This window comes from Squalius cephalus (assembly GCF_949319135.1).
Source record: "Squalius cephalus genome assembly, chromosome: 20".
NCBI classification, from domain to species: Eukaryota; Metazoa; Chordata; class Actinopteri; order Cypriniformes; family Leuciscidae; genus Squalius; species Squalius cephalus.
In genome coordinates this window covers 31,666,015-31,692,154 of record NC_137141.1, presented here as the reverse complement: position 1 = coordinate 31,692,154, position 26,140 = coordinate 31,666,015, and the positions used below count along the sequence as shown (strand labels likewise).

General features: G+C 36.7%; 2 protein-coding genes across 4 annotated transcripts in view; one reads left to right on the top strand and one right to left on the bottom strand.

Annotated features, from left to right (window-relative positions):
- Positions 1–13,837, top strand: part of LOC307147856 (CAP-Gly domain-containing linker protein 4) — a 50,962-nt gene extending 37,125 nt beyond the window's left edge. The window contains exons 12-15 of one of the 2 annotated variants that reach the window (XM_079852899.1): positions 6,316–6,439; positions 10,133–10,197; positions 10,323–10,398; positions 11,613–13,837. In XM_079852899.1, the coding sequence (XP_079709025.1) occupies positions 6,316–6,439; positions 10,133–10,197; positions 10,323–10,398; positions 11,613–12,003 (656 nt within the window). In that variant the 3' untranslated portion in view covers positions 12,004–13,837. Of the gene's footprint in view, positions 1–6,315; positions 6,440–10,129; positions 10,198–10,322; positions 10,399–11,612 lie in introns of both variants that reach the window. The other variant, XM_079852898.1, reaches the window with a different exon arrangement.
- A 4,924-nt stretch (positions 13,838–18,761) lies between these two features.
- alk (ALK receptor tyrosine kinase) overlaps positions 18,762–26,140 on the bottom strand; it is a 399,864-nt gene continuing 392,485 nt past the window's right edge. For both annotated transcript variants that reach the window (XM_079853870.1, XM_079853871.1), the window contains exons 26-29: positions 21,115–21,216; positions 20,834–20,968; positions 20,321–20,411; positions 18,762–19,987 (exon numbers count right to left, since the gene is read on the bottom strand). In XM_079853870.1, the coding sequence (XP_079709996.1) occupies positions 19,016–19,987; positions 20,321–20,411; positions 20,834–20,968; positions 21,115–21,216 (1,300 nt within the window). In that variant the 3' untranslated portion in view covers positions 18,762–19,015. The remainder of the gene's footprint in view (positions 19,988–20,320; positions 20,412–20,833; positions 20,969–21,114; positions 21,217–26,140) is intronic.

Below are 26,140 nucleotides of genomic sequence, written 5' to 3'. Positions count from 1 at the left end.
TTCTTCAGCACTGTGAAGTTAGTCACTGTATTTACTGCAATACATCAGATATTTTGCAGAATTTCAAAGACACTCGTTGTGTTCCAAGAACCTTCGGCTACATCCTTTTAGAGCTTTGATTACACAAATGAAAACTCGAGGCATGCCAAATAAAAGAAATGATTAGATTGTAGCATTTGTATTGTAAGTAGCATGTTAAAATGAAAAAAAAGAAAAGAAACATGTACTTACTTTAGTAATAACAGTAAATACTGCATAATTAAGCAACTAACCCTAATCCTAACCCTAGCACTATAGTGAAAACATGATAATAAATATTACAATGCATAATTACACTGTAACAAGTGCTCCCTTAAAATAAAGTGTAACCCCTTTATTACTAAAGTCAGGAGTGAAGGACTGAATGGAGAACAGATTTATACAGATTGGTGAACTGAGAACAACATTTATTGCATATTGTCCATGATTGCGAATGCTGACTCAGCTGATATTGAACCTAATAAAATCAAGATTCAGGTTCAGCGAGCACTGTGGATTATAAACAGTTGAGACACATGGGTTTAATACTTTAAAACAGGGAGAAAAACTCAATACTGTTAATTCTTTGAAGGATCTTTTTTTTATCATCAGTTTGTATTTTGTTGAATAAGCCAGTGTGCCATGAGCTGACGCACCGCTGTATTAAGGCTTGTGTTTATATATATATATATATATATATATATATATTATGGCAAGCCGTTCAGGAAATAATTATATTTATAATATGAAGTCTGAATATATAGAATGAAAGTCTGAATATATATAAAACGAATGTCTGAATATATATAGAATGAAAGTCTGAATATATAGAATGAATGTCTGAATATATAAAATGAAAGTCTGAATATATATAGAATGAATGTCTGAATATATAGAATGAAAGTCTGAATATATATATATATAGAATGAAAGTCTGAATATATATATATATAGAATGAAAGTCTGAATATATATATATATATATATATATATATATATATATATATATATATATATATATATATATATATATATATATATATATATATATATATATATATACTGTATATAGAATGAATGTCTGAATATATAAAATGAAAGTCTGAATATATAAAACGAATGTCTGAATATATGGAATGAAAGTCTGAATATATATAGAATGAAAGTCTGAATATATAAAACGAATGTCTGAATATATGGAATGAAAATCTGATGTTATCAGCGCCATCTTGTGTTATTCATCTACTATTTTTTATACACATTTTGAACAATGCACGAAATTTAGTAGCAGCAATTTTAAGTAACAATCGTCTAATTAACACCCTGGCGAATGCGTGTACGGGCCAAAATACTGGCAACCGTACTCTACATTGTTCTACTGATGAAGAAATGAATTCGCTATTTCATCGCGGAAGAGCGAATGCGGTGAATTCATAAGATTCATAAATTCCTTCGAGAATGATGCATAATGTTCTTTCAGCAACATTTTGTTGAACATGACTGCCCATAAGCGCTAAGAATGTTGCAAGAATGGAAATATGATCCTCGAGATGACGTGATGTTGACTCCAAATTGTTTATGTTGTTTGGAGTATGACCAACTGTTGCAAAAAAGTCTTGTAGCTCACCAAAGTATTGGAAAATTTCAGGGAATGACATTTTTAAACGAATCACAATTCAAAAGGCTAAAACAAGCTACACATTATTCAGTGAGAATTGTCAAATGTACACTTTCTTTTCACATATTCACACTTTCACATACATTTAGACTTTCATTCTATATATATTCAGACTTTCATTCTATATATTCAGACTTTCATATATATATTCAGACTTTCATTCTATATATATTCAGACTTTCATTCTATATATTCAGACATTCATTCTATATATATATTCAGACTTTCATTATATATATATTCAGACTTTCATTTTATATATTCAGACATTCATTCTATATATATTCAGACTTTCATTCTATATATTCAGACATTCATTCTATATATATTCAGACTTTCATTTTATATATTCAGACATTCATTCTATATATTCAGACTTTCATTCTATATCTTTCATTCTATATATATATTCAGACTTTCATTCTATATATATTCAGACTTTCATTCTATATATATATTCAGACTTTCATTCCATATATATTAAGACATTCGTTTTATATATTCAGACTTTCATTCTATATATTCAGACTTCATATTATAAATATAATTATTTCCTGAACGGCTTGCCATAATATATATATATATATATATATATATATATATATATATATATATATATATATATATATATATATATTTGAAGATTTGTTCATTAAATACATTTTATTTGACATAATGCGATTGAATATGTATGCCTGAATGCTGCTGGTTCATGGTTTGGAAAACAAGAGTAGCTAAACTATTCCCATAAAAAGCCTTAAAACGCTTACTCTAGTCTGCTAATTAATGACCCCTGAGTGCTGTTGAACTCAGCTTTTTCTGGAGAGCACTTTCATGTGGCAGGAAGCACAGTAATTTCATCAAAATCAATTGGAAAAGCTAAAAACAGATTTGGAGAGAAGTATGTGATAGCTTACTAGGACACATATTACACTAGCCAATGCTCAATTATATGCACAGCAAGGACAAAATATAATAACATACATTATGCAGTCCTGGTCAGAATTATTAGCACCCTTGGTAAATGGGAACAATGAAGCCTGTGTAAATAAACCTGCATTGTTAATCCTTTCATTAAAAAAAAAAAAATAATAATCACAAAAATCTAACCGTTCGTTGAAGTAAACAAATTGAAAATGGGGGGAAAATCTCTTTATGAAATGTGGTTTTCTCCAAAACACATTGGCCACAATTAATGGCACTCATTTATTCAGTACTATTTGCAACCTCCTTTTGCCAAGAGAACAGCTCTCAGTCTTCTTCTATAATGCCTGATGAGTTTGGAGAACACGTGACAAGAGATCAGAGACCATTCCTCTATACAGAATCTCTCCAGATCCTTCAGATTCCCAGATCCATGTTGGCGCTCCTCCTCTTCAGTTCAGCCCACTCATTTTTTTATAGGGTTCAGGTCAGGGTTCTGGGGTGGTCTTGGCAGAAGCTTCATTTTGTGCTCAGTGACCCTTTTTTGTATTGAATTTGATGTTTGTTTTGGATCATTGTCCTGATGGAAGATCCAGCTGATTCCCATTTTAATATTTTCTAGCAGAAGCGGTCAGGTTTTGAGTTTGTATCTGTTGGTATTTGATTGAATCCATGATACCATGTGAACAAGAAGTCCAGGACCTTTGGTAGAAAAATAGGCCCACAACATTAAAGATCTAGCAGTATATTTAACCATGGGAATGGGGTACCTTTTTATCCATGTTTGCTTTAAACCCATCTGTTGGGTTTGCTGCCAAAAAGCTCTTTTTTTTAGTTTCATCTGAGCATAGACGCCGGTCCCATTTGAAGTTCCAATCGTGTCTGACAACTGAATATGCTGGAGTTTGTTGTTGGATGAGAGAAGGGATTTTTTTCTCAAAACCCTCCCAAACAACATGTGGTGATGTAGGTGCTGTTTGATACGGTTGGTTTTTTAGTTTTTTTTTTAAGCTTTCTGACTCCAAGACTATACCAATTTCTGCAATTCTCCAGCTGTGATCCTTGGAGAGTCTTTGGACACTCAAACTCTCCTCCTCACTGTGCATTAAGACAATATAGTCACATTCTCGTCCAGGCAGATTTGTAACATCTTTAGTTGATTAGAACTTATTAATTATTGCCCTGATGGTGGAAATGGTAATTTTCAATACTTTTAACAATTTTCTTGCAGCCACTTTCTATTTTGTGAAGCTCAACAATCTTTTGCTGCACATCAGAACTATATATATATGGTATGTAATGAATGGATTAATTGTTCTTTGGTTTTACTCATTGTGATGGATGATTAAGGGATTTTGGCCTTGTTTCCTCATATTTATACTCGGTGTTTGGTGTTTTAAGCCCCCAACAGCGCCTTCCAGGCAGCGAGGGGATGGGTAGGTTTAAGGTTGAGGGTAGGGTTAGCTGCCTCTAAGGAGCCATTGGGGGCTTAAAACACCATCGAGCTTTATACTCCTGTGAAACAAGAAGTCATTGCTGAACAATTTCATGTTCCATGGTGTGGTAAAAAAAATGTTAATACGAATGGGAATAAACTTCAGAGATATTTTACTCTTAAGAATTTCTAGGGGTGCCAATAATTGTGGCCAACGTGTATTAGAGAGAAAAAATAAATAAAAATTTCATAATGTGATATCCCTCCGCTTTCAGTTTGTTTACTCTAATGAAAAGTGAGATTTTTTTTCACATTTTTTTAATTAAAGATCAAAAGAATACACAATACAGATTTATTTTCACAGCCTTCTCTGATCATGTTTACCAAGGGTCCCAATAATTCTGACCATTACTGTACACATGAGACAAGCATCTACCATATAGTTTAAATAAAACTAATGTCTTTATATATGGTCAGACACCTGTGTCATTATATTAGTTACAATTTACCAACTTAAAGCTGAAATTGAGTTACAAGGTTTTTGACTGGTGAATTTGAGATTTTTAGACATGTCTTTGAGGCAGTAAGTCCATCGCATTACGTTTTCATCAACTCACAGGTTATAAAGTTTATTGTAGCTGTGTGGGCATTAAGCTTTTTCACATGTTCCCATGCAAAATCCCATGTTACTAAAAATTAAGTGATATTCTATTTAAGACCGTAGTGTTTCTTGAGTGAAGTTACGAGGTTTGACTGACAGATTGAGGATCCAATGGAGTTACGAGGTTTAGTCACATGCTCTTTTTAATACTTTTCATTAGTTAGATATTTGCAAAACCCACAGACAGATGTAAAGAGTGACCAATATTAATGATTTGTGAAAAAAAGAAAAAAAAATTGTACAAGGTCTCTGCCCGACAGCTACGCTACAATTTACTTATTTTACCCAAGAGGACAAAAAAATCTATGTGTTTTTGTGGGTACCATATTTAAAAAAAAAAATAAAAATGTGCACAGACGAGGAGGCTATGTAAGACTTGGAAGTGCCCAGTATTGAACTGAAAACTAATGTCTTATTACCAAATTATATTAACACAAATCAATTATATTTCAGACAGAATGAGAGCTATTGCTCCGTAAGCACTTCCAACCCCTGCTAAGGTTGACCATCGTTACACTTCTACAGTGCTATGCATAAGTTTAGACACCCATCACCCACCCAGAGATTGGCATGGAGTACTTTCCATAAGATCATCTCTCAATGCAAATCAAACTAGCTATTAGGCTAACTGAAATAAAACCATGCCAATCTCTAGGTATGGTGAAGGGTGTGTGATGATGTGGGGCTATTTTAATTCCAAAGGCCAAGGGAACCTTATCAGGATGCATAGTATCCTGGATCCATGAAGTAACTGGCCTTTAAAAATACAAATCTGCCTGCCTCTATGGGAATTTAACATAGGGGAGTCCAGACTTATGCACCCTGTATTTTAAGGAAGAACATTTATTTATTTACGATACATTATTCATTCACAAAGAAAATTGGTGTCCTTAAAGGTTGGATTTTTCCTCATTTTTTTAATTAAGGCATTAAGTTCAATTTCCAAAAGATGATTTTTTTATTCCTCTTTTTAGTCAACTTTAGCATGGGTGTCTAAACGTATGCATAGCACTGTGTAATGAAACACATGCAGCATGAAGCTTGACATCTTTTTCAACCGAACACATGCCAGGAGTCGATAGTTGCTTATGGAGGCTTTGGACTTGGAAATGTAAGCAGCTGACTTAAATTTTGCTGCTGGAAAAGAACCACTTCAACAAAACAGTAATGACTTTCTACTCAAGGTTTTTTTTTGTTTTTTTTTAAAGAACATGGATCTTATCCGTGCCTTTTTATTGATAGGGTACCTTAAGGTGAAATCCATCTTCCTCTCAATGTGCCCTTTTCATCTGGTATTCACACATTTATAGAATACAACTCACCCTGTGCTTTGTGCTTTGTTTACTAAAAAGCAACTGTTTGTCCTTGCATTACAAAGCATCACAGAGCTTTTGGAAGGAATAGCTGGATTTACTCAAATCGCAGGATTTGGTATTCGTTTGTTTAGGCTCGAGCTGTACTGAGAGATGACAGATTGGAGATTGTTTACCAAAGCTCAGGTCGGCAAGAGAATCGCTACATTTCTCAAAACGTGTGTGCTTATACACGGTGTGTGTGTGCGTGTGTGTGTGTGTGTGTGTGTGTGTGTGTCCCTGACAGGATTTTGGTTGGGGATTGAGTTGGACAAGCCGAGCGGAAAGAATGACGGATCAGTTGGAGGAGTACGATACTTCAGCTGTCCTCCTAAACACGGAGTCTTCGCCCCACCCTCACGAGTTCAGAGGCAAGTGCACCGTGGAGAATTTGCAGCAATAACCGCATCTTAACTGAGTCTTATTTCTGGTATCTTGCTGACTTTTAGCGTGATTATTTCTAGCTGACTGTCTTTGATTGTTGAACTGAGATTTCGACCTTTCTGTACAGAAGCATTAATAAGATTGTGCATCGACATTTGTAAGTCATTTCTGCATGAGGGACGTAACGGTCCCCACCGAAAATAACCGTCCTGCCCTTGTCCTCAAAAGACATTTACCAGCCACTCTGGTATCACAGATAAACTTGATGGGACTATTGTTGGCTTACTTTTTGGCAATTGGACTTCTGGCAGACAATAACATTTGTGAAAAATCCCATAGTATTTAAAAGAGGAGCCTTAGCAATTGCATAGAAATGCCCTGGGAGCCACCCAACAGTGGCAAGTTTGGTCACATTTCTTCAGAAAGTATAGTTTATATTTGACTTTTTCTTATTTGACTTTAATTTGACAGGAAAGGAATTACTTCCTTTCTACTTTATTTTAATTAAATATCCAGCCTTTTTTTTTTCTTGTATTCGATTTACTTTTCTCCAGTCAGTCTTCCATTATGACTTTAATCCTTCCCATCGACAGCGGTCTGCCCTCCATTTGTCCCTCTGTACCTTTTACTGCTTTTATTCCCCTGCTGGTTATTCAACAAATGATCAATGTTCGTATCTTCTCCATCTGTCATGAATCATATATTCTTAATTCAGAACCATTCACCTATGCCATATTCCACTCTTTCTTTCCCATTGTATTTTTGTAAAGGGTCTGAGCGACTGATAAGCACATTGTTCTAAAAGCTTTCTTTCATTGTGTCTTCTTAATTAACCCTCGGGGCAGCCTCAGACACGCCGGCAGAGAGATCCCAACCGCTTCCTTTCATTTTGTCAGAGGCTCTTCAAATTGAAATAGCCTCTATTTATTTCTTAATTTATTTTCCTCGTCTTAAAAGGATTCTCCACCCAAAAATGAAAATTCTCTCTTTCATTTACTCAACATAACGCCGTGCCAGATGACTTTTTTACTGTGGCTGACTTTTTCTGTGGAACACAATGAAAGATTTTTTTAGGAAAACAATTCATTTCTGCGAGTCCATATAATGCAAGTGGATGGAACCCTCAAAGTTGACTTAAAAAAACACACAAAATGAACACGACAGTAACCCACATGACTCCATAAATGTCTTCTGAAGCGAAACAATCGGTGTGCGTGTGAGAAAAATAAATACTAATGAAATGAACATTCATAGAGCTTCTTAGGGGTGCGGACAAATGGGAAAGTGAACCTGAGGTTACCCCGTGAGTCAGTCCCAGAGCTCCTCCTGTCCAATTTTAGGGAAAAATCGGGTCTATTGGAGAGGTTCAATAGATTTCTTAGGCACACTGAAAGAACACCACAGACACAGTGAAATCACCATGGGAAAATCTCAGAGTAAAACTGAGAAAATATGATATAGCGGTGTTTTGCCAAATGAGAAGTTTATCTATGTATCATCTTTTTACTCTTAATTCATTTTAGAACTGAAACCCAAAACTTGCCTTGCCTTGCCTAATATTTGAAACTTATTATAACCTTTGAAACAAAACATATTAACTTGAAACTTTATACTATAAACCATTACTTGAGGCCTACTTAACATGCGCACATTCATAAGTTTGCGCCGTCTCAGTCATCAAGTGATGTGTTTAATGTGGGTTTTTTGAACAGTGGAGTTGCCTGAGCCTGCTTGAATGCGGTAGAGAAAATGCCAGTGTGGAGAGATGTGTTGATGTGTGTGTGAGTGCTGGTAAAAGTGTAGGAGAGATGGCTTGTAGGTGTGAGGGCATGGGATCTAGAGGGCAGGTGGTAGGGTGACTGGAGAGGAGAAGTTTAGATAGGGAGAGAAGATTGCTGGAGTTTTGTCAGTGAAGAACTGAGCAAAATCATCAGCAGTTAAAGAGGAGGTGGGTGGTGGCGGAGGGGGGCAGAGGAGAGAGTTGAATGTTTTGAAAAGTGTGCGTGTGTTTGAAGCGTGTTGTGGAAATCTGAAGATTTAGCAGCATGAACTTCAACAGATGGATGAGAGCAGAGACTGATACATACTCTGGTCAGATGGGTCTTCTGATTTGCGCCATTTTCTCTCTGCTGCCCTGAGTTTGGTCCGGTGTTCACGAAGAACATCAGATAACCCATTCACAAGGCATTTTACCAAAAACGAAAATACGGTCAAACTTAAAAGTGGCGTTTCCATTCTAATTATGCTTTTAAACGAAAGTTTGCCTCGGGTAGATTAACAAAAAGACCCTAGGTTGCTTTTTGGCGACAGTTATCCTTTAAGACTTCAAATCATCTCAGCATACCTGAAGAGTTTTGGTTCTTTTTAAATTTACCTTTATTTGCTATTATTCCTGCAATCTTCCCTAACCAACATTAAAAACGATACAACATTAGAAACAGTACTCCTCAAAATCCTCGAAACCTGCGCTCACTTTCTCCTTCCCATCTTTCCTATGTTGTGTCATCCTCTCTTCCCTCACCCACACGATTCTCATCTCTGGATGTGAACACCGCAACGGAAACTTTATGTTCCACTTTAACATCTTTCCTAGACAATATCTGTCCTCTCTCCTCCAGGCCAGCACATGCTACTCCCTCTAACTTCTATGATAGCACCAAAAATCGCTATTTTTAAAACACTAAGAAGGCTCGACACAACATGAAACTTTGCTGGAAGTCTCACCAGGGGCTCTACACATGAACTCCAGCATTGAGAACATTGTTTGTGTACACAGAGTTTACTAAAAAGAAAGATTTTGAACAACTCACTGTAGCTGTGTCACTGTCCGCCGGCATTTTGTCAGTCAAAAATAGTCGATTTCCGAATGCGAATGAACTGACTCTGAATTTTAGTATTGTTTCTTATATGAGCATCCTTTTTCAAATACAAGGTCAATATTGATTTTCACTAATGACAAAACAACAAATTATCCATGAATTTATATGAAACTAAGCTTTAGGAGCTTTCCATCTTTACTCTCCTCTCTGTTACGTTGCATTCGGACTATTTTTGACTGTTAGACTTTTTTATAGTAATTTACTATATAGTCCATAATTATTTTTAATATATTTTTTGAAGTTCTTCAAACATTTGTTGGGACTATTATAATGTAATTTTAAAAATGTTAAATATAAAAAACAAAAAATCGAATTGTCATACTCTAAATTACGAGCCCCCACATCCTCTTTAATGCCTCCTCAAACAGGGTTGTTGGCAGTCAAGTCAATGTGTTGTCGTCTTTAAGCTCATATTTAAGTCTGGCTTCCATCAAATTATGGAAGTAAAATGTGTTTCGAGTACCATTTCATGTTCACTTCAAAGATATTCATTTCAAAGAGTTTTTACCTGTCCGTTGGAGAATCACCCCCCCACCCCCCAATCCTAACGTGTAAAGGTTTGTGATTTTGTTCCTGCTACATATTTACATGTCAAATTGTTTGTGACAATTTTGACAAGCATTTGTCAAAATAGACCCATGTGACTGTCACTATTTTGAAGTGATAAATTTGTTGTTTGACAGCTAACAGAGTATACGCAAGGGTAAAATAATGTGTCTTGACAGTTTTCTGCCAGAGCATCAGTTGTTCAAGTGCAGTGGAAGAAGTAATACTGAACATTCACTTTGTTTTAACTAGCAGGATTCATGGCTCAGTGGACTGTCTGTCAGAGCTGTCCTCGTCTCGGATGAACTATTCCTTCACAGGTGAGCCATTACTGCTGTCTGTTTCCCTCTCCTCTGTCAAATCTTGTATGACTGACGAGTTTTTAGACATTGCCCTTTTCATATAAAACTGTCATTTTTCAGTGGATGTTTGTGTTTGTTTTAAGGAATTCGACGCACTCTCAGCACTTCCTCAGCCATCGCCACGCAGAGAGAACCAAGTCGCAAAGGTCAAGCAAGCAGGTGGGAATAATGCTAATACGACTGTACCTTTTTTCAAGTAAAGAATGTTTCACTAGGAGGAGTTGTGGCTCGTGGTTAGTCCATGTGTTCCGCATACATTGAACCTTGGTGCTCATGATGGACAAATGTTGGTTTGAGTTATATCATATAATTTTCTGTCCTCATTTCCATGATCGTTTTTTTTTTTTAGACCAAAATTTAAAGAAGCCCAAATATCAAAGATTCCTTGAGTTTCAAAACGGGCACTTTTTGGTAGAAATGTATATAATAATTAGTATTAATTAATTTAGAATCTCAGAAATGTTTGTATTACTTAGTATATATAATATATATTTACTGAAACCGAAATGAAAGTTTTCATTTAGCTGAAAACTGAACCGGAAAATAAATCTCATTTAATAGTCAATTAATTCATTGCATGTATTTATTAACCAACACTCAAATAAAAACGGTTGTATAAACATTTCAATTGTACATATCAACTTTTTAATGATGTATTTATGTCTCTACTCCAATTCGTGGATGAAATATAAACATTTAAACGGTGACTATGACTTGTTTTCATGACACATAAATAATGAAGACAACAGGTTTAGTAAAAATGCAATGACTAATACAGTGAATATATTTAGCTAAATGGGTTATTTTATTTCTACCTGACATTGAATGGTTTTCCTGAGTTAAATGTAACATTGCTTGACATATTGTTCATAAGCTGTTTTGTTGACTTCTTTCTGCAGTTGAAACACTGAAAAAACACTTTAAAATAAGAGTCAATTTCTAAGGTTAATAAAAGTATTGTTCATTGCTAATTTCAACATTTACTAATACATTTTCACATTTGTATCTCTTAACATTAGTTAATGCACTATAAACTAACATGAATGATCAAAGTATAATTAATATATTAATATTTTTCATGGTTCAGTATTGTTTTGTAATAAAAGTCCAGCACTTTTTCATGTGTTATGTTTGTTTTCGTTCAGCTTCCACTTTAAAAACAGTTGATTCATCGTTATCGGCCAGCGTGGTCCAACCCTAGTTATCATTGTGGCTAAAATCCACTATCGGTCGACCTCTAGAGAGTCAATGATTTTTCGGCCCACCAAAAGTGTTTCGACTGAAGTCGAAAATTCTTTTTCGCCTTAAAATTGCATTGTAGCGTTAATTAGTCCCTTGTATCCCATTCTCAAATGCTCTTTGTCGTCTCTCAGGAACCGTTCCAGTAATTTGCGGCGCCGGTGGAGCACAGTCAGCGCTGGCAGGGGTACATCAAGGGCGAACAGCAGCGCTGGCCCAGGGCCTAACCGAGTGGGTGGCACCAGCTCCTCTGGCTCAGATGGCACTGTCAAACTCCACCTGGGCATGCAGGTCTTGCTAATTAGTGCCAATGAGATGGGCACCATCCGCTACATTGGCACAGCTGACTTTGCCCCCGGCCTCTGGCTCGGCCTCGAGCTGCGAAGCCCAAAAGGAAAAAACGATGGTTCTGTGGGCAACCGACGCTACTTCAGCTGCCGACCTGGCCATGGGGTTCTGGTGCGACCCAGCAGGGTCACGTACCGTGGTATCAACGGAGCCAAGCTGGTGGATGAAAGCAGCTGAGACCGCCACACGCTGAAAAATGGGCTTCCCATCTCTCCACCCATCTGGCTTTCGGTTCATTTTGTTTCTATGGATTTGTTTTGACATTTCAGCCAACCTGAGGAGACATTTTCTTTCTAACTGCACTAAGACTCAGACGTTCACTGCTGATAAACTGTTTACTCCATTTTGCGAACGTTTCGGGAGAAAACATTACATTTGAATTCTTCTGAGGTTTTAATTTTAACTGGAGGTTTGAATTCATATGCGTCGGATGAAGTAAACAGTAGCAATATCGGAGCACTTTAATAAAAGTCTGTGGGCGAAGACAATGACTTTAATAGCAGGATTTAAGAAGATTTAATAGCTTCAATAACTGTGACAATATTAGCTCCTCATATCCACTCAGAAGTTATCTGAGAATGAAGCATAGCTTAGTTTATCTGCTCTTTTCAGCAGGTGTGAGTCCCTTCAGAACATGGCACTTGCACGTTCAGAAACTCGTAATCTTTCCCTTTTGATGCGAGAGCAGTTACGATGAAATAATAAGCACTTTAATATTATCATAATCCAAGATTTAATCAGCTCAGAGAATCAAAACTCGATTGTTCCACGGATGATGCAGCAGTTGTTGCAGCTGACAGGTTTTTGTTTTGCCTGTAATATAACAGAGATACCTTATAGAAACTTGCGTCAGTTAATGAAGTCAGTCAACGAAGATAAACAGACCAAACAATGAAGTCTAAATCAAGCAAATCAGAAGCAGTTTTGTGGATATTGTTTTTCTTTGGGATGTTTTAAAGGGATAGTTCATCCAAAAAGGAAAACTCTGTCATTTATTACTCACCCTTATGTTGTCTCAAACCCGTAAGACTTTCGTTCATCTTCGGAACACAAATGAAGATATTATTGATGAAATCTGAGCAACTACCACTTTGACGCTTCAAAAGGTTCATAAAGAGATTGTGAAAATAAACCATATGAATTGAGCGGTTTAGTCCAAACGGCCGCTTTATATGATGAACAGATTGAGTTTAGGCTTTTATTCACAGAAATATTGATTGTGTAGCTGGCAATGGAGGGACAGAAATCTCTCAGATTTCATCAAAAAGATCCTCATTTTTGTTCCAAATATGATCAAAAGTTTTACAGGGTTGGAACAACATGAGGGTGAGTAATTAATGACAGAATTTTCATTTTTGGGTGAACTAACCCTTTGAGGTCTGTAACAATTGTTGAGAAGAACCGTAATAATGAAGCAAGTAGTGTTTTTCATACTTTGAAGATCATTCATATAAGTTAGTTATATTAGATAATAACATGCTTAATGAGAAGAGACTGACAATACTTTGGATAAAATCGTTGTTTGTCATCTTTTCAAAGGCAATTGTTCCCATTTTGGTTTCAATTATTGATTCACTTATATTTTTCCATCCCTTTCATTTTTAATTCCTTAAACAATGTCTAGGATGAGTTTACAGTCAGTATAAATGCAAGACATACAGATGAATGATTCCTCAAGAATCATATCATTTTGCACTAATGAGTTGTTTATGATATCAGAAAATTCTAAAAAGAAACACATGAGAGTGAAAAATGGCAACAACAACAACAACAAAAAATCGGTAAATGATAAGGGTTATAAAATTTCCAATGGAAGTTGAAGTCTAATTGCACATTTCAGCCTGTATCCACAGGGATGTTTTGTACATTATCTGCTTAGCTGTGTGTTGGGTGTATATTTTGTGTGAATTTAAATTTAGTATTTTAGCAGTAAAACTGATTTATTAAATGTAATGCACAAAGAATGTTTGTCAAAGTTGTCAGCTGATAACAATAAAAGTTCTAATATTTTAAAATCTGTTTTGTTCTCTACCTCACCCAGATTTCATTCATACTATACAATTTTTTACAGTTGCAAAGTTCATTCCTCATTAAATATAAAACCTATGCAATTTTGGACGAAATAAATGTGAGGTTTAGTAGATGTAGTCAGTTCCCATCAAGTTCGTCACATTAACTACTCTGATCCAAATTGAAAATGTTCTAAAACATAAAAAGAATATAACAAATGGAAATAATCAATCAGAAAAACAATAAATAAAAAATAGCAGGTGCAAAATTATTTTTCTTTTCAAATCAGGTAATCAGAAGTTTATTCTCAGCATCTGATAACTGAGCACTGGTTTATTTACATGAATTTATTTAGTAATAGGATAAATAATGTATTTAGTAAACCAAACCCAAAAGCTTGAAGCATTTGAGCTGTGAAGAATTAACCCACTGGTACAAGCAGTTTGTTGGCAACATCTGAAGATCCTCTTTGTGTACTTGGAAATGAATTTTGCAGCAACTCGTTTAAATTCCTATAGCCACTTAATGTCCACTTTATCAAGTAAAAGGTCACCTCTGCCCCTTTTTCTCCTTGGTCCACTTTACATCTTATTTGTGTCAAGAATCATCCACTAACTCAGCGTGTACCTTTACACGGAAAGTGAAACAGCGTGACATAATCGCAGCACATCATAAAATATGAGCAGAGTGATTTTGACCAATGAGATTTCATGATTGGCAAGGCTTCCCGCCATTACGCTGTCTAAATAAAACAGCTTTCAACATAATGTCTAATTGCTTGTCATGGTTGATTTGGACGATATTAGGAATTGGTCAGGAAATACCACATTGTGACCGTGGGCAGCCATCTGCTCTATGTTTACTCGATACCGTAAATTCAGGGGAACGCTCATTGCATTAGACTGCCGTTGGACTCATATTTATGGAAACAGCTTGAAATGATTTGTGACATGCTGAATTAGTATCCATTTGGAAATGGGTGGACCATGGCCATGAAAGGACTCGCGTGGTCAGCATGGAAGCTTTGCTATGCCATGGCATTCACACTGGCTCAAATGTTTTTAATGGGCCTAATTTATGAGAGGAACACATTCCCGAGACATTAGACATGATAGATCAATAGATTCCTGCAGTTAATGCCAGATTCTGATCCTGCCATCTGCATGTCAAAGCAAAAATTAAGATTCATCCGACCGTTTGTCAATGCTCAATTATTCAGTGTGTTGGTTCTGCCCTCTGTGACCTTGATTGATAGGAGAGAACTCTATCACAATGTCCTGCTGCTCAAGCCCATCAGCGGCGATGGTTTGACATACTGCACAGTCAGAGACGACCTTCACCTCAGTGTTGCAATTTTGTGGTCTTTTTTTTACTGTATCAGATTGAACAGATCGGGTCATTCTCATCACAGGCAAATGTTAAAGTCCAACAAAAATGCCACTCACTGGATTTTTGGTACAGTTCTTTGCAAGCTCTATGGTATTTACAGAGGACATGAGAAAAGCTATCAGGATTTTGAATACGTTTTCTGCTAAAAATTAGGGTGTGATGGTAAATTTGACATCTCTCTCTTATGACTACCGGAATCAATCTCTCACTACTTTTTTTTTTTTCCCCACTTTTGAAAAGTCATGGAAACGCTATTTAAATGAATTAACACTATTGAAAATAACGTATGTGTACTTGCTTAAGAAAGTACTGGGTAATATAAGGTAACTACATGGGTTAAGGTTAGGTTTAAAGGTAGATTCAGGGTTAGTACCTAGTTTTTACCCAGTGATTGTAATTACTATAATGTACGTACATGGGGAAGAAGACTGTAAAATTAAGTGCTACCAAAATAATTTGTCAGCATTAACAAAAGACTTGTCCGCTGGCATGTTTCACATGTACACATCCCTTCAACTTAGCAACTCGGCACTCCTCTAGTCTAGAATCCTGAGTTTCCCTGCTTGTAATTACGACTTTCATGTGCTTGGATCTAGTAGGCTATACCACATTTCCGACTATTTAACTAAGTTGCAATCTTTGCTCAAAAATCTGTGTAGCAATGAGCATGCTTAGAAAGTACCAACTGCAAAACTAAAAAGCATTCAGATTTAGATTTTACATAATATTTTCCTTCAAGAAAATGCAGCTACATTTATTCCGTCTTTAATGGACAGCAGGCCTTCAAAACCCTATTTTGTCCTTTGCGTTCAGATAAGATGACGCAACTTCAAAGGGAGAACGGGGGTTTTAACACAGAGTGACACCCAATCACAACAACTGTATTTCTTTCAGGACCACTATCGTCAAATACGATTGACCATTAGCATATTAGGACTGGCGGTATAGTTCTGTTCTGGGCAAGAACATGCAGCCTAGCATGGATAAGATCAGGGAGAGCAGCAATAACCCCGCTTAGGGTAAACAGAGCAGAACCAACATGGTAAATATATTTAGCAATATAAACAACAAGGAATGATAGTAAATAAAGATTCAAAACAGAAAGATATACGGAGCATGCAGACGCAAACCACTCAGCAGCAAGGCAGACAGGAGCAATCGATCAGTAGACAAGAGCAATTCCAAGCACAGAGGATCGATTGCTTTACATATCAAGTCAACTTGATATGTGAAGTTGTACTATGTGACAACTAAACTAAAAATGTAAGGCAGCATGAACACTTACTATAAGTTTTGCAGTGATTTAAGAATCACAGAGGCTACTTTGCTTTTAGGATCCTTTAATGTAGCATTTTGGTAGCCTTTCCAAGATTATAGATCTTCCCTAAAACTATACAGGGTGTGTTCCTTTGACCTCATGGATTGGTTTTCACTTTGATATCCATTTTCTGCTGTTAGACCTTACATAGACAGGGATGTACCTTTCTTTGAAAGCCTTCCTGATTAATTATTACTTGCACTCAAAGATCATGATTCAGTCAGAACCCTTTAAGCTGATCAACATTATGATCTGTGATTATATGTGATATGGTTATTCTGATCATTCTATACACATTTTGTGTTTGGGGGCAAGGCCAAACTTATTAAATAGTAATTTATTAATTTCTCAGATCTCATCATTGAATGTCAAATTACAGAGATTAACAGATACATGATACAATAAGGTTTTACAACATTTTTACAAGTGTGATCACTTTGTCATCAGCAAAATAAAAGAAATCAAATAAAAAGCAATAAAAATCCTTAATTTTCATCTTCATGCAATACCACTCTGATTTATCAACCTTCCCCAAACACATCAGACAACTTCCAAACCTCAGCTGTTAAACGACCAAGTGAAGCCAAAAATGTTTCTCTCTCGAAAATGTAAAACCGCATCAGTGTCAATGACATGGTCAATTATGATATCATAAAGTCAAGAGGGATATAAATGAATCAAATGTTTTAAATATATTTCAAACATATTTTGTGATGGTATTAATATAGAACTTTCTATGAAGGTTAAAAATAAAGATACAATTATTATTGAAAATTAATAAAAAATAAAGACAAAACTTTTTTTTTTTTTCACAAGACCACTATTTAACAAAAACATAGCGTAAAAATTGCCACAAGATATTCCTTTGTAAAACCCTCACTATCAAAGACTACAGCAGTTCTTTCTGATAGTATAAAAAGAATGTCCAACATTTGCTTTGAAATAGCAGCTTGATAGAACTGAACAGTAAGCAATATGACTGTAACAATGACTGTTTAGACATTAAAGTGACAGATTATGTGAAAACAAATTTTCCTCACCAATACACTTGAAATTCAAAAGTCATTTACTTAAATAAACGGGAATCAATGGAGCATGAAATATAGATGATGTTCTGCGCGTACAGTTGTAAGGCTCTTATGTACACAACATTTGTATTTTTTTCAATGCCAATGCCAAACAGTAAACTAATGGAATGATGAATAATATTTCTAAAAGTAAACTAAATGCTAAAGTGTCATACAGCATAAACTCAAAGCCCTTTCACATGACTCTTGTCAGCATTATCTAATTCATTGAACTCTGTAAGTGAAACAAGTATGCAGCATCATAATGGTCTTGAGTTGTGCAAAAGTCATATTTTTTTAATATGCTCAATGTTCAAAACTTTTAAAGCCGTTTTCTCCTGACATTTCAAAATGTGAACAATTTGCAATTTGTATCATTATGTGGGTGGTTTAGGTGTACTATACATAGAGTACAACACAATGCCAAAGGCTGTTCCTTGCTGGAAAACAAACATTTAATGTTATTTTGAACTTGAAGCAGGTATGCTGATGCCCTCAACCAAAGCTTTACTAGAAAGACTATGCTGGTTGATAACCTTCACCAGCTAAGACTTTCTGGTGAACCTTTTGGCAGTGTTGGTTTTTAAGATCCAGACTAGCACCAAACCTGAAAATGAATGATAGTTTAAGCTCATCTAAGCTAAATTGAATTGAATTGAATTGAATTGAACATCTTTGCTTCCACTATGTTGACTTTTAATGTTGAAGTCCCTGACATGAGTCCTGTGAAAGAGCCTTCACTCACTGGTCCTTGACCGATTTCTACATGTTTCTATTCCAACACCATCGCAACAGGTTTTCTCATTGCAAAAAGCCAACAACGCTCATCAGTTTCACACACACTAGCCATTTGAGATTTCTGTAATTCATTATGTCTGATGATAGATGAAAACTCCTGCATTTAAAAGCCAACCAAGTCCAAGAGTGAACAAAATGATACATAATGAATGGGGGCAGTTTGCTTTCTGAAGCACACCCATTAATAATTTACATGACCACCAAAGAATAAATTAACAAATGAATAAATAAACAAGCAGGCAAGCAAACATCAACAAACCCGTTTTATTTTTTTTCTCCCCCATTATGGAAAAATATCACTGATATAATATAGTCTTTTTTTACAGAATTAGTCCTTGTGAGGGCTTAATCAGTTTCGTTTTTTTTTTGTCTCTCAAATGCGGCTTTCAGAAACTCAAACAGTCTTGTTTCTTTATCCAATCAACATTCGGTTTCAATAACTGATCCTTAGGGAAAGTTTTTCTGAGTTTCCAGTGCAGAACCTTTCCCAGTTACATACTCATGGCTGAAAAGCACAAAGGAAAAGCACAAAGGGGCTTGGCAGAGGTGGACGTAGATTGACAGCACAGTGTTTTGCAAAGTGGGCACTGAAAGAGAGCGTGCACGGTTACAGCACAGTGGCGTTGTGTCCTTCCATTTTCGGGAGTCTGGAGTCCTGCACTGTACCCATGGTGACCAAAAGCGGGCGGCTGTCCTCGGGGCCACCGGCCCGAGCCAAAGAGATGGGCCTCTGCTGGCCAGGATGAGGCGGGGGAGGCTGGGGCCCCGGCATAGGCTCCATGGGCAGGCCCTGTTCCTGGTAGCCATAACCGATGTTCCCACATGGGAACCGTCGTAGTCTGTAGAGCGGAACTGGTGCTAGGGTGGCCGAATCCAGGAGTAAAGGGGCCGGGGCAGGTGGAGGAGGAGGGGGCAAAAGCGGTCGACACAGGCCTTGCTGCTGCTGCTGCTGTTGTTGCAGCTGCTGCTGTTGTTGGCGCTGGAGCTGCTGTTGGTACTGCTGCTGTTTGTGCTGTTGCTGCAGGCCCAAAGCTTCGGCTACTGTCACAGTCCGGCCTGCTTGTTCCTGCCCTTCACCTGGGATCCGTGGGCCACTCACCTGCCTTTGTGCCTGGGCCTGCTGCCTCTTCTGCTGCTGCTGGAGAAACCACGAGCCATAGGTAGGGTTCCACAGGTTGGTGGGCTTCCCGTTACGGCTCTCCTTCTCCAATGGGTGGGCCTGCATGAAGCCCAAATTCACATGTCCTCCATCCTGGGTGGTCAGGGGGGTTGTAGAGGAGGGTTTGGCGGCTGGTATGGGGGCAGTGGCCACAGGGGGTTGGAGGTGGTGGTGGGGATGAGGCTGAGACGGGGGAGCGGGCGGTAGTTTGTTGTCAGAAGATTGGCTGGCCATGAGAATGACCTCCCCATCTCTCTTAGCCTGATCGGAGTGGGCGACGCATGGAGCATCCTCGGTGCCTTGAGGGGTTACAAGCAAGGAGGGTGCAGAAGGGTCTTCGGGACGCATGGGTACCCTCTCCTCTTCCTCAGGGATGGGGCCGTACTCGACAGGCAAAGGCACATTCACCACATCTGGATCCTAGGGGAATTGAAAAGTCTGTTATCTACCCAAGGATTCAATCTTGCCAGTTTAACAGGTGATACAAATTGTTTTAATGATTTAGTTAAACAAAACAAAATTATAAATGAAATTAAAAATGTGTCACTTAAAAGATAATTAATATGAATTAAGAAGATTACATTTTGACAAAGATTGTTCCATACAATGTGCTCTGCTTTATACTGTATACTTTGGCAAACTCCATGCATAATGTGTGCAGTATTACAATATTGGAAATGGTACTAGTATGGCGAACTTCTAACAAACCTACTGTTGCACAGCATGAACAGACACAGTTTTCAGATGTAGTACCTGCAGACAATAGTCAATCCTCTCCAGAATAGTTGAGAAGTTTGGTCTGTCTTCTGGTTGATGCTGCCAACTCTGTGTCATTATCCGGTACCTATTTTACAAACAAAATAATATTTGTATTCTCTTCCTTTCTGTTCTGTCTTCACTAGATATCACTTCATCTATGTCTAGATTGGATGAGTATAGGTTTTATTATTTTCAGATATAAAATAAGCCTTTTTTTTTTTTTTTTCAAAGATCAGCTCTGCAAGATCAAGGTAGATTAGAAACTGAATTAAATCAAAACTCCAGCTAGGAAGGTTTGATTATTATTCGATTAGTATATTTTCAGAGACAGAAAAGATAAAGCAGTGGGAAAGCTAACGAGGACTGACAAATTGAGAATTAGAATGCATACGCATCAGACAATGACAGATTCTTGAGATTTAAGAAAACTGTGGCCAACATTTAAAGCAATCTATTTCTGTTATATGGAGCACTGCATAAATATCCTGCATTTTTGAGTCCACTCACACTGGCCCAGGGCAGTTCTTGGGCGGGTCCATTCGGCCTCCATTAGTAACAAACTCCAACACCTCTTGGTTACTGCGGCTCGGGTACGGCATATATCCCAGCGAGAAGATCTCCCACAGCAGAACACCAAATGACCTGAAAAAAAAAAAAAGACAAAAGGAGGGAAAGTGAACGGCAAGGTGAGACGAAATTATAGTAATTACGGAAAAATAGTGTGAAAAACAGTGGGGTTGCATATGAAAGAACTTCAATCAAGTATGTAATTATATCACAGCACTCACCATGTATCTGTTTTCGAGGTAAAGATTCCCTCCATAAAGGCCTCAGGAGGCATCCATTTGACTGGCAGCATAGCGCGGCCTCCTTTCCTGTAATAGCTGGCTCTGTGGAAAAACACATGCCCAGACAAAAAAGAGAGAGACATTGTTATGAATGCCCACAGCAGACAGAAGCAGAGTGGAGTGACTTATTAACTCCAGTCGCAGATCAGAGAGTGAAAAACCACGGGAAAATGAACAGAGCAGAAATTGCACGGAAAGACATAAAGGAGAAACTCCAATGTGCGACTTATGCAAGGATGGAATTCATCAACCATGTTCTCTGAAGTCTTGATCTGATCCTTAGTCACTAAATGCTTCACTAAATGATTAATTGTGTGCATATGGCTTGGTTTTGTGTTAAAAGAAAAAAGCAGTATTCTAAAATAATTACTAAGTGGGAGTGTATTGCTTGAATAACCTAATTGTTCTCCTCTACCAGGCCAGAATTAAACAGAAAACTTTAATTAAACGGTTTATGGGAAGTGACTGACCTAGTTCATTTGAGATGCCTTGCCTAATTTGCATGTTTTTCTCATGACATAAAATATGCAGATGTTCCAGACAAGCAAAGTAAATTAGCTAAATGTTGAATCTCCACCCAGCCACTAGATCTTTCTGTCTTGGGTCCTTACCGTCAACCCCTTCTGACTTTAGAGTGGTAAGTTAAGGTTAGGGTTTATGGAAAGTGACTGACCAAGTTCATTTGAGATGCCTTGCACTCTAAAAATCAGAAAGACCTCGGGCTCAACAACATCTGATTTTCCATCGGATTCTTTTAGGTCAAGGAACATCTACAGTATGCATTCAGAAAATCAAAATCCAATTCACCCACGACGCAGAGAAAAATGGGGCAAGTGTGGTGGAGGTTCGAGATCGATATTATACCCACAAGAGAAGCCAGATGAGGACTTGATCTTCAGTTTGACAAAGTTTTGACGAAAGAAGAATATATCTTGAATAAGGTTTGTTATTTTGAAATAACAAACCTTATTCAAGGTTTCTCATTTGTTCCTACACTGTTAAAAATTGCTGTAGTTTTTACAGTAAATATTTACAATAGACTACTGTATTTTAAAATTTACAGTATTACTGTATTTTGCCATGTGGGAGCATGCATGTTCCTATGACTTGTGGAAACATGCTTACCGGTATGCAGTAAATGCTACTGGATATCACGCATATACCACTGTAATTTATTTTATTTATTTATGTTTTAAGAAAAAAAAAAAAACGGTTGCAAAAGTTTTTGCTTCACAAGTCAATAACACTAAAGTAATAGTCAACTGTAATAAATACAGCCTTTTTTAGCGAATTATTTACACCATTTAAACTCTGACATTTGATTATATAACGTACACCTCTAGTACTTTAAAACTGTTGGCTTTTAAAAAAACTCCCATGATTAAACAACGACATCGGCGTAGCGCAGTGCGTGTGATGTCATTTCGTCAATCGTCATCTTCAGTGGACATCTTGGGAGTTGGGACCGTTGGGACTTTCCACGCGCTGCATCATCATCACCACTCAATTTTCTCGCTCACCTCATGCACGCTAAGTTTACCGGAGGAGGACGAGGACCTCGAATGAGAGTGAGACGACGAGGTGTGTAACGCTAGTAATTCATGCTTTAGTGTAAACGTGAAATCCTGTTACATCCACAATATATTAACTATTATTTTTTTTATTTTTTTTTGTGACGTTGCAAAATGGATAATCTAGATTATTTGTCCAATTTTATGATACTGAATTTGCTTGATGAGTCCAGACACAGATGAACGATTAAGTTAGCTGGCTAACGTTAACTGTTATATTTTCTTCACCGTGAAAGTGTGGCCGTGCTGTCATTTTATATTAGTGCTACATTTTTGTTAACTGTTCGGTATAAAATGATTTTACATTGTTGTTGGTAGTAACGTTAGACATGTAAGCTTTTAAACATTGCAATTAAATTGTGTAGGTTTTATGCAACTAAATAGTGTTTAACTTGACTGCCAAGCCATTAGCTAATGTAATAGCACGTTTTTGTTGGATTTAAGATGGTGTAATTAAGTATTTTTTGTTTTATTTTTATGTTAATATTATTTGTAAGGGTGCTTGGTATTCATATTTGTAATTTAGTTGTTAAATAGAAAGTAGGCTACATTGGTATTTGCTGTGCACATGCTTTATTGCTGTGCATTTATTAGCTTGTGAAGGGTTTTTTTGGGGGGGGGGGGGGCAGTTGAACATGTTCTGTCACTTTTGTAATAATGAGAGCAGTACAATCCTGAGTTTTGTGCAGCATGTGAAATTGCATAGAAATGTGCATAAATCAGGATTTAGATGTGGTGTACCTGATTGCCCACATATTTTGTCTCTCTCAGTAAATTTCTTCTGAAGGAATGTCTGGAGCCGATAGAGGAGAACTTCACAAGTTGATGGAGGTCACATATTACCGTCAGCGCCACCTCCACCACTGTCTGAACTAAAGAACTCATGGCCTTACCTGTTTTGTCTGAAGGGGATCTTTTTACATTTCCAATTGCTTACTGAAAATCATGGAGAGCATTGAAGGGAAAGGAAAGAGGATTCTAAGATTTTTTCAAGAAAAGCCAACAAACAATGTGGTGTGTGCTGTTCTGTCGAAGTATCAAGAGGGAAATTCTATGGTCCTGTGCATCTTGCAACTCTTAATGGCCCATTTTAAAGAGAGAACAGAATCCCTTATAATTGAAGCTGATGTAAGTATAACATTTAGATTTTTAATGTGTTAAAGATTTCATTGAAATGCTAAATTAATTTTTGTTTTTCTTAGGCAGCAGCAACTTCAGCCGACATGGAAAGAGAGGGATTACCGGATTCACCCGCACTGATCATCCAAGGTTTTTTGCTTTACTTTGTGTCTGTGTCTCCATCATATAAACTTGTCTTTGCTCTCTAGCTTTTAAATGGATAACTGTTTGTCCTGTACTGTTTTTTTTCTTCTCACTTTAATGGCCATTTTAAAAATACAATTTTGCCTCCTCTGTTCCTGTATTCTATTTCACAATTCTATTCTCATTCCTATATTCCTTCCATAGTTAGCTCTCTCTGTGCCCTGTTTTTTTTTTTTTATCTCTGAACCATTCTCTCTCATTAGTAACAAAAATCCTTATTAGTAACATTAATCTTCATTATAAATCCATAGTTTATAGTGTCTTTATCTAAAAATAAAAAATTACATCATGATTTACTCACCCACAAGCCATCCTAGGTGTATATGACTTTTCTCTTTCAGACAAATACAATCAGTTATTTTAAAGAATGTCCTGGCTCTTCCAAGCTTTATAATGGCAGTGAATGGAGGATGAGATTTTAAAGCTCTAAAAAGTGCATCATCCATCATAAAAGTAATCCAGGAAAAAGTAACTCCAGGGGGTAAATAAAGGCCCTCTGAAGCGAAGCAATGTGTTTTTGTAAGTAAAATATACATTGTTAAACTAAAGTCGACTTATGCCAAAAGAAAGTAACTCCTGACATGATGTATAGTGTAAGCTTTAACGCCTCTCGTGGTTCAAACAAATAGGGCTGTGTAACAAACTTAAGGTCTTCTCTTATATCGATTCGAAATCCTCAGAAATTTGTCTTTAAAAATTATTGTTTTAGACTTCTAATTCGAGTCTTTTTTTTTGCTCTATCCTCTGCACTTACGTGTTCTTCGTTGCGTCAGGTCAGAGTTCACTCTTTCGCCATAAATATGCTGAAAGCTAGATATTTTAATTTATATGGTTTTAAATATGGATATTTTTCTTAAACAAATGCATCGCTTCACTTCAGAAGGCCTGAGTCATGTGGAGTACTTTTATGATCGATGGATGCACTTTTTGGGCTTCAAAATCTTGGCCGTCATTCACTACCATTATAAAGCTTGGAAGAGCTAGGACATTTTTTTAATATAACTCCGATTGCAATTGTCTGAAAGAAGAAAGTAATTTACTCCTATGATAGCGCGGGTAAATCATGGTAATTTTCACTTCATTTCATTCTTTTCAGACTATCCCTTTATCATGAGCTACCCATGAACCATACTTTTACAACACTTATTAATCTATGCTCTGCCGTATATTTTTTTTTTTTTATAGGTGAATCCATGACCCCAAGCAAGTGGATGTCAGTCGAAAGGGAAGTTGTCCTGGGCCCATTTTCAGAGGCATTTGTTGAGGGCCTGGCAGCATTGTTTGCGACCTATTACAACTTAAATCTTGCTTATCAGGATGACGCTGCATGCACGCTGGAATTTATTCAGAGGTATTTCAGAGCATAAAATCTTACTCAATATTTATTGTGGACTTTCAAATTTTCTTGACTTTTTTTTTTTTAGGTTTTCAATTTAGGATAGTTTATCAGGATTAGATATTTTATGGAAAAGTTTTCAAATGAACAAAAAAAAAAAATTGCTAACCACACACTGAATAGAGAATTATTTTATTCACTGCATGAATAACTAAATCTAAAATTACTAAAATTAAATCTGTATAATAATGATATAATCTGTACATTTTGTTTATTGCAAACATGGAAGGCTAAATATTTTTATATTAAAATTTTGGATAAAATTAAATATGACCCTAACTCTTCATTAATTAATGTATACTGTTTTTTTGATAATTGGATGTTGTGTGTTTTTTTTTTTCACAGAGGACTTGTGGGCATTAACCTGGAAAGTGGATCAAAAGTTGCTGCTGGAAACAAGAAAATGCATGAAATGAACCCACATGTATGCACACTGTTACGGAAACTAATGGACTTTGAATGGCTTGCCATTTAAACAAAAGTATTCCAATGGAATTGATACAAGAGACTCTGACCTGATTTCCAAGTTCATGATTGATGTTCAATACATTCTTGCCTTTTTTTATGGATTTGGCAAATTAAAGGTAGGCACAGTTCAAACCATTTCTTTTGTTTATGACTGAAGTTCAGTCACACTTTAGGGATGTGTGCCTTGTATAGTTGATACTTAAAGGAT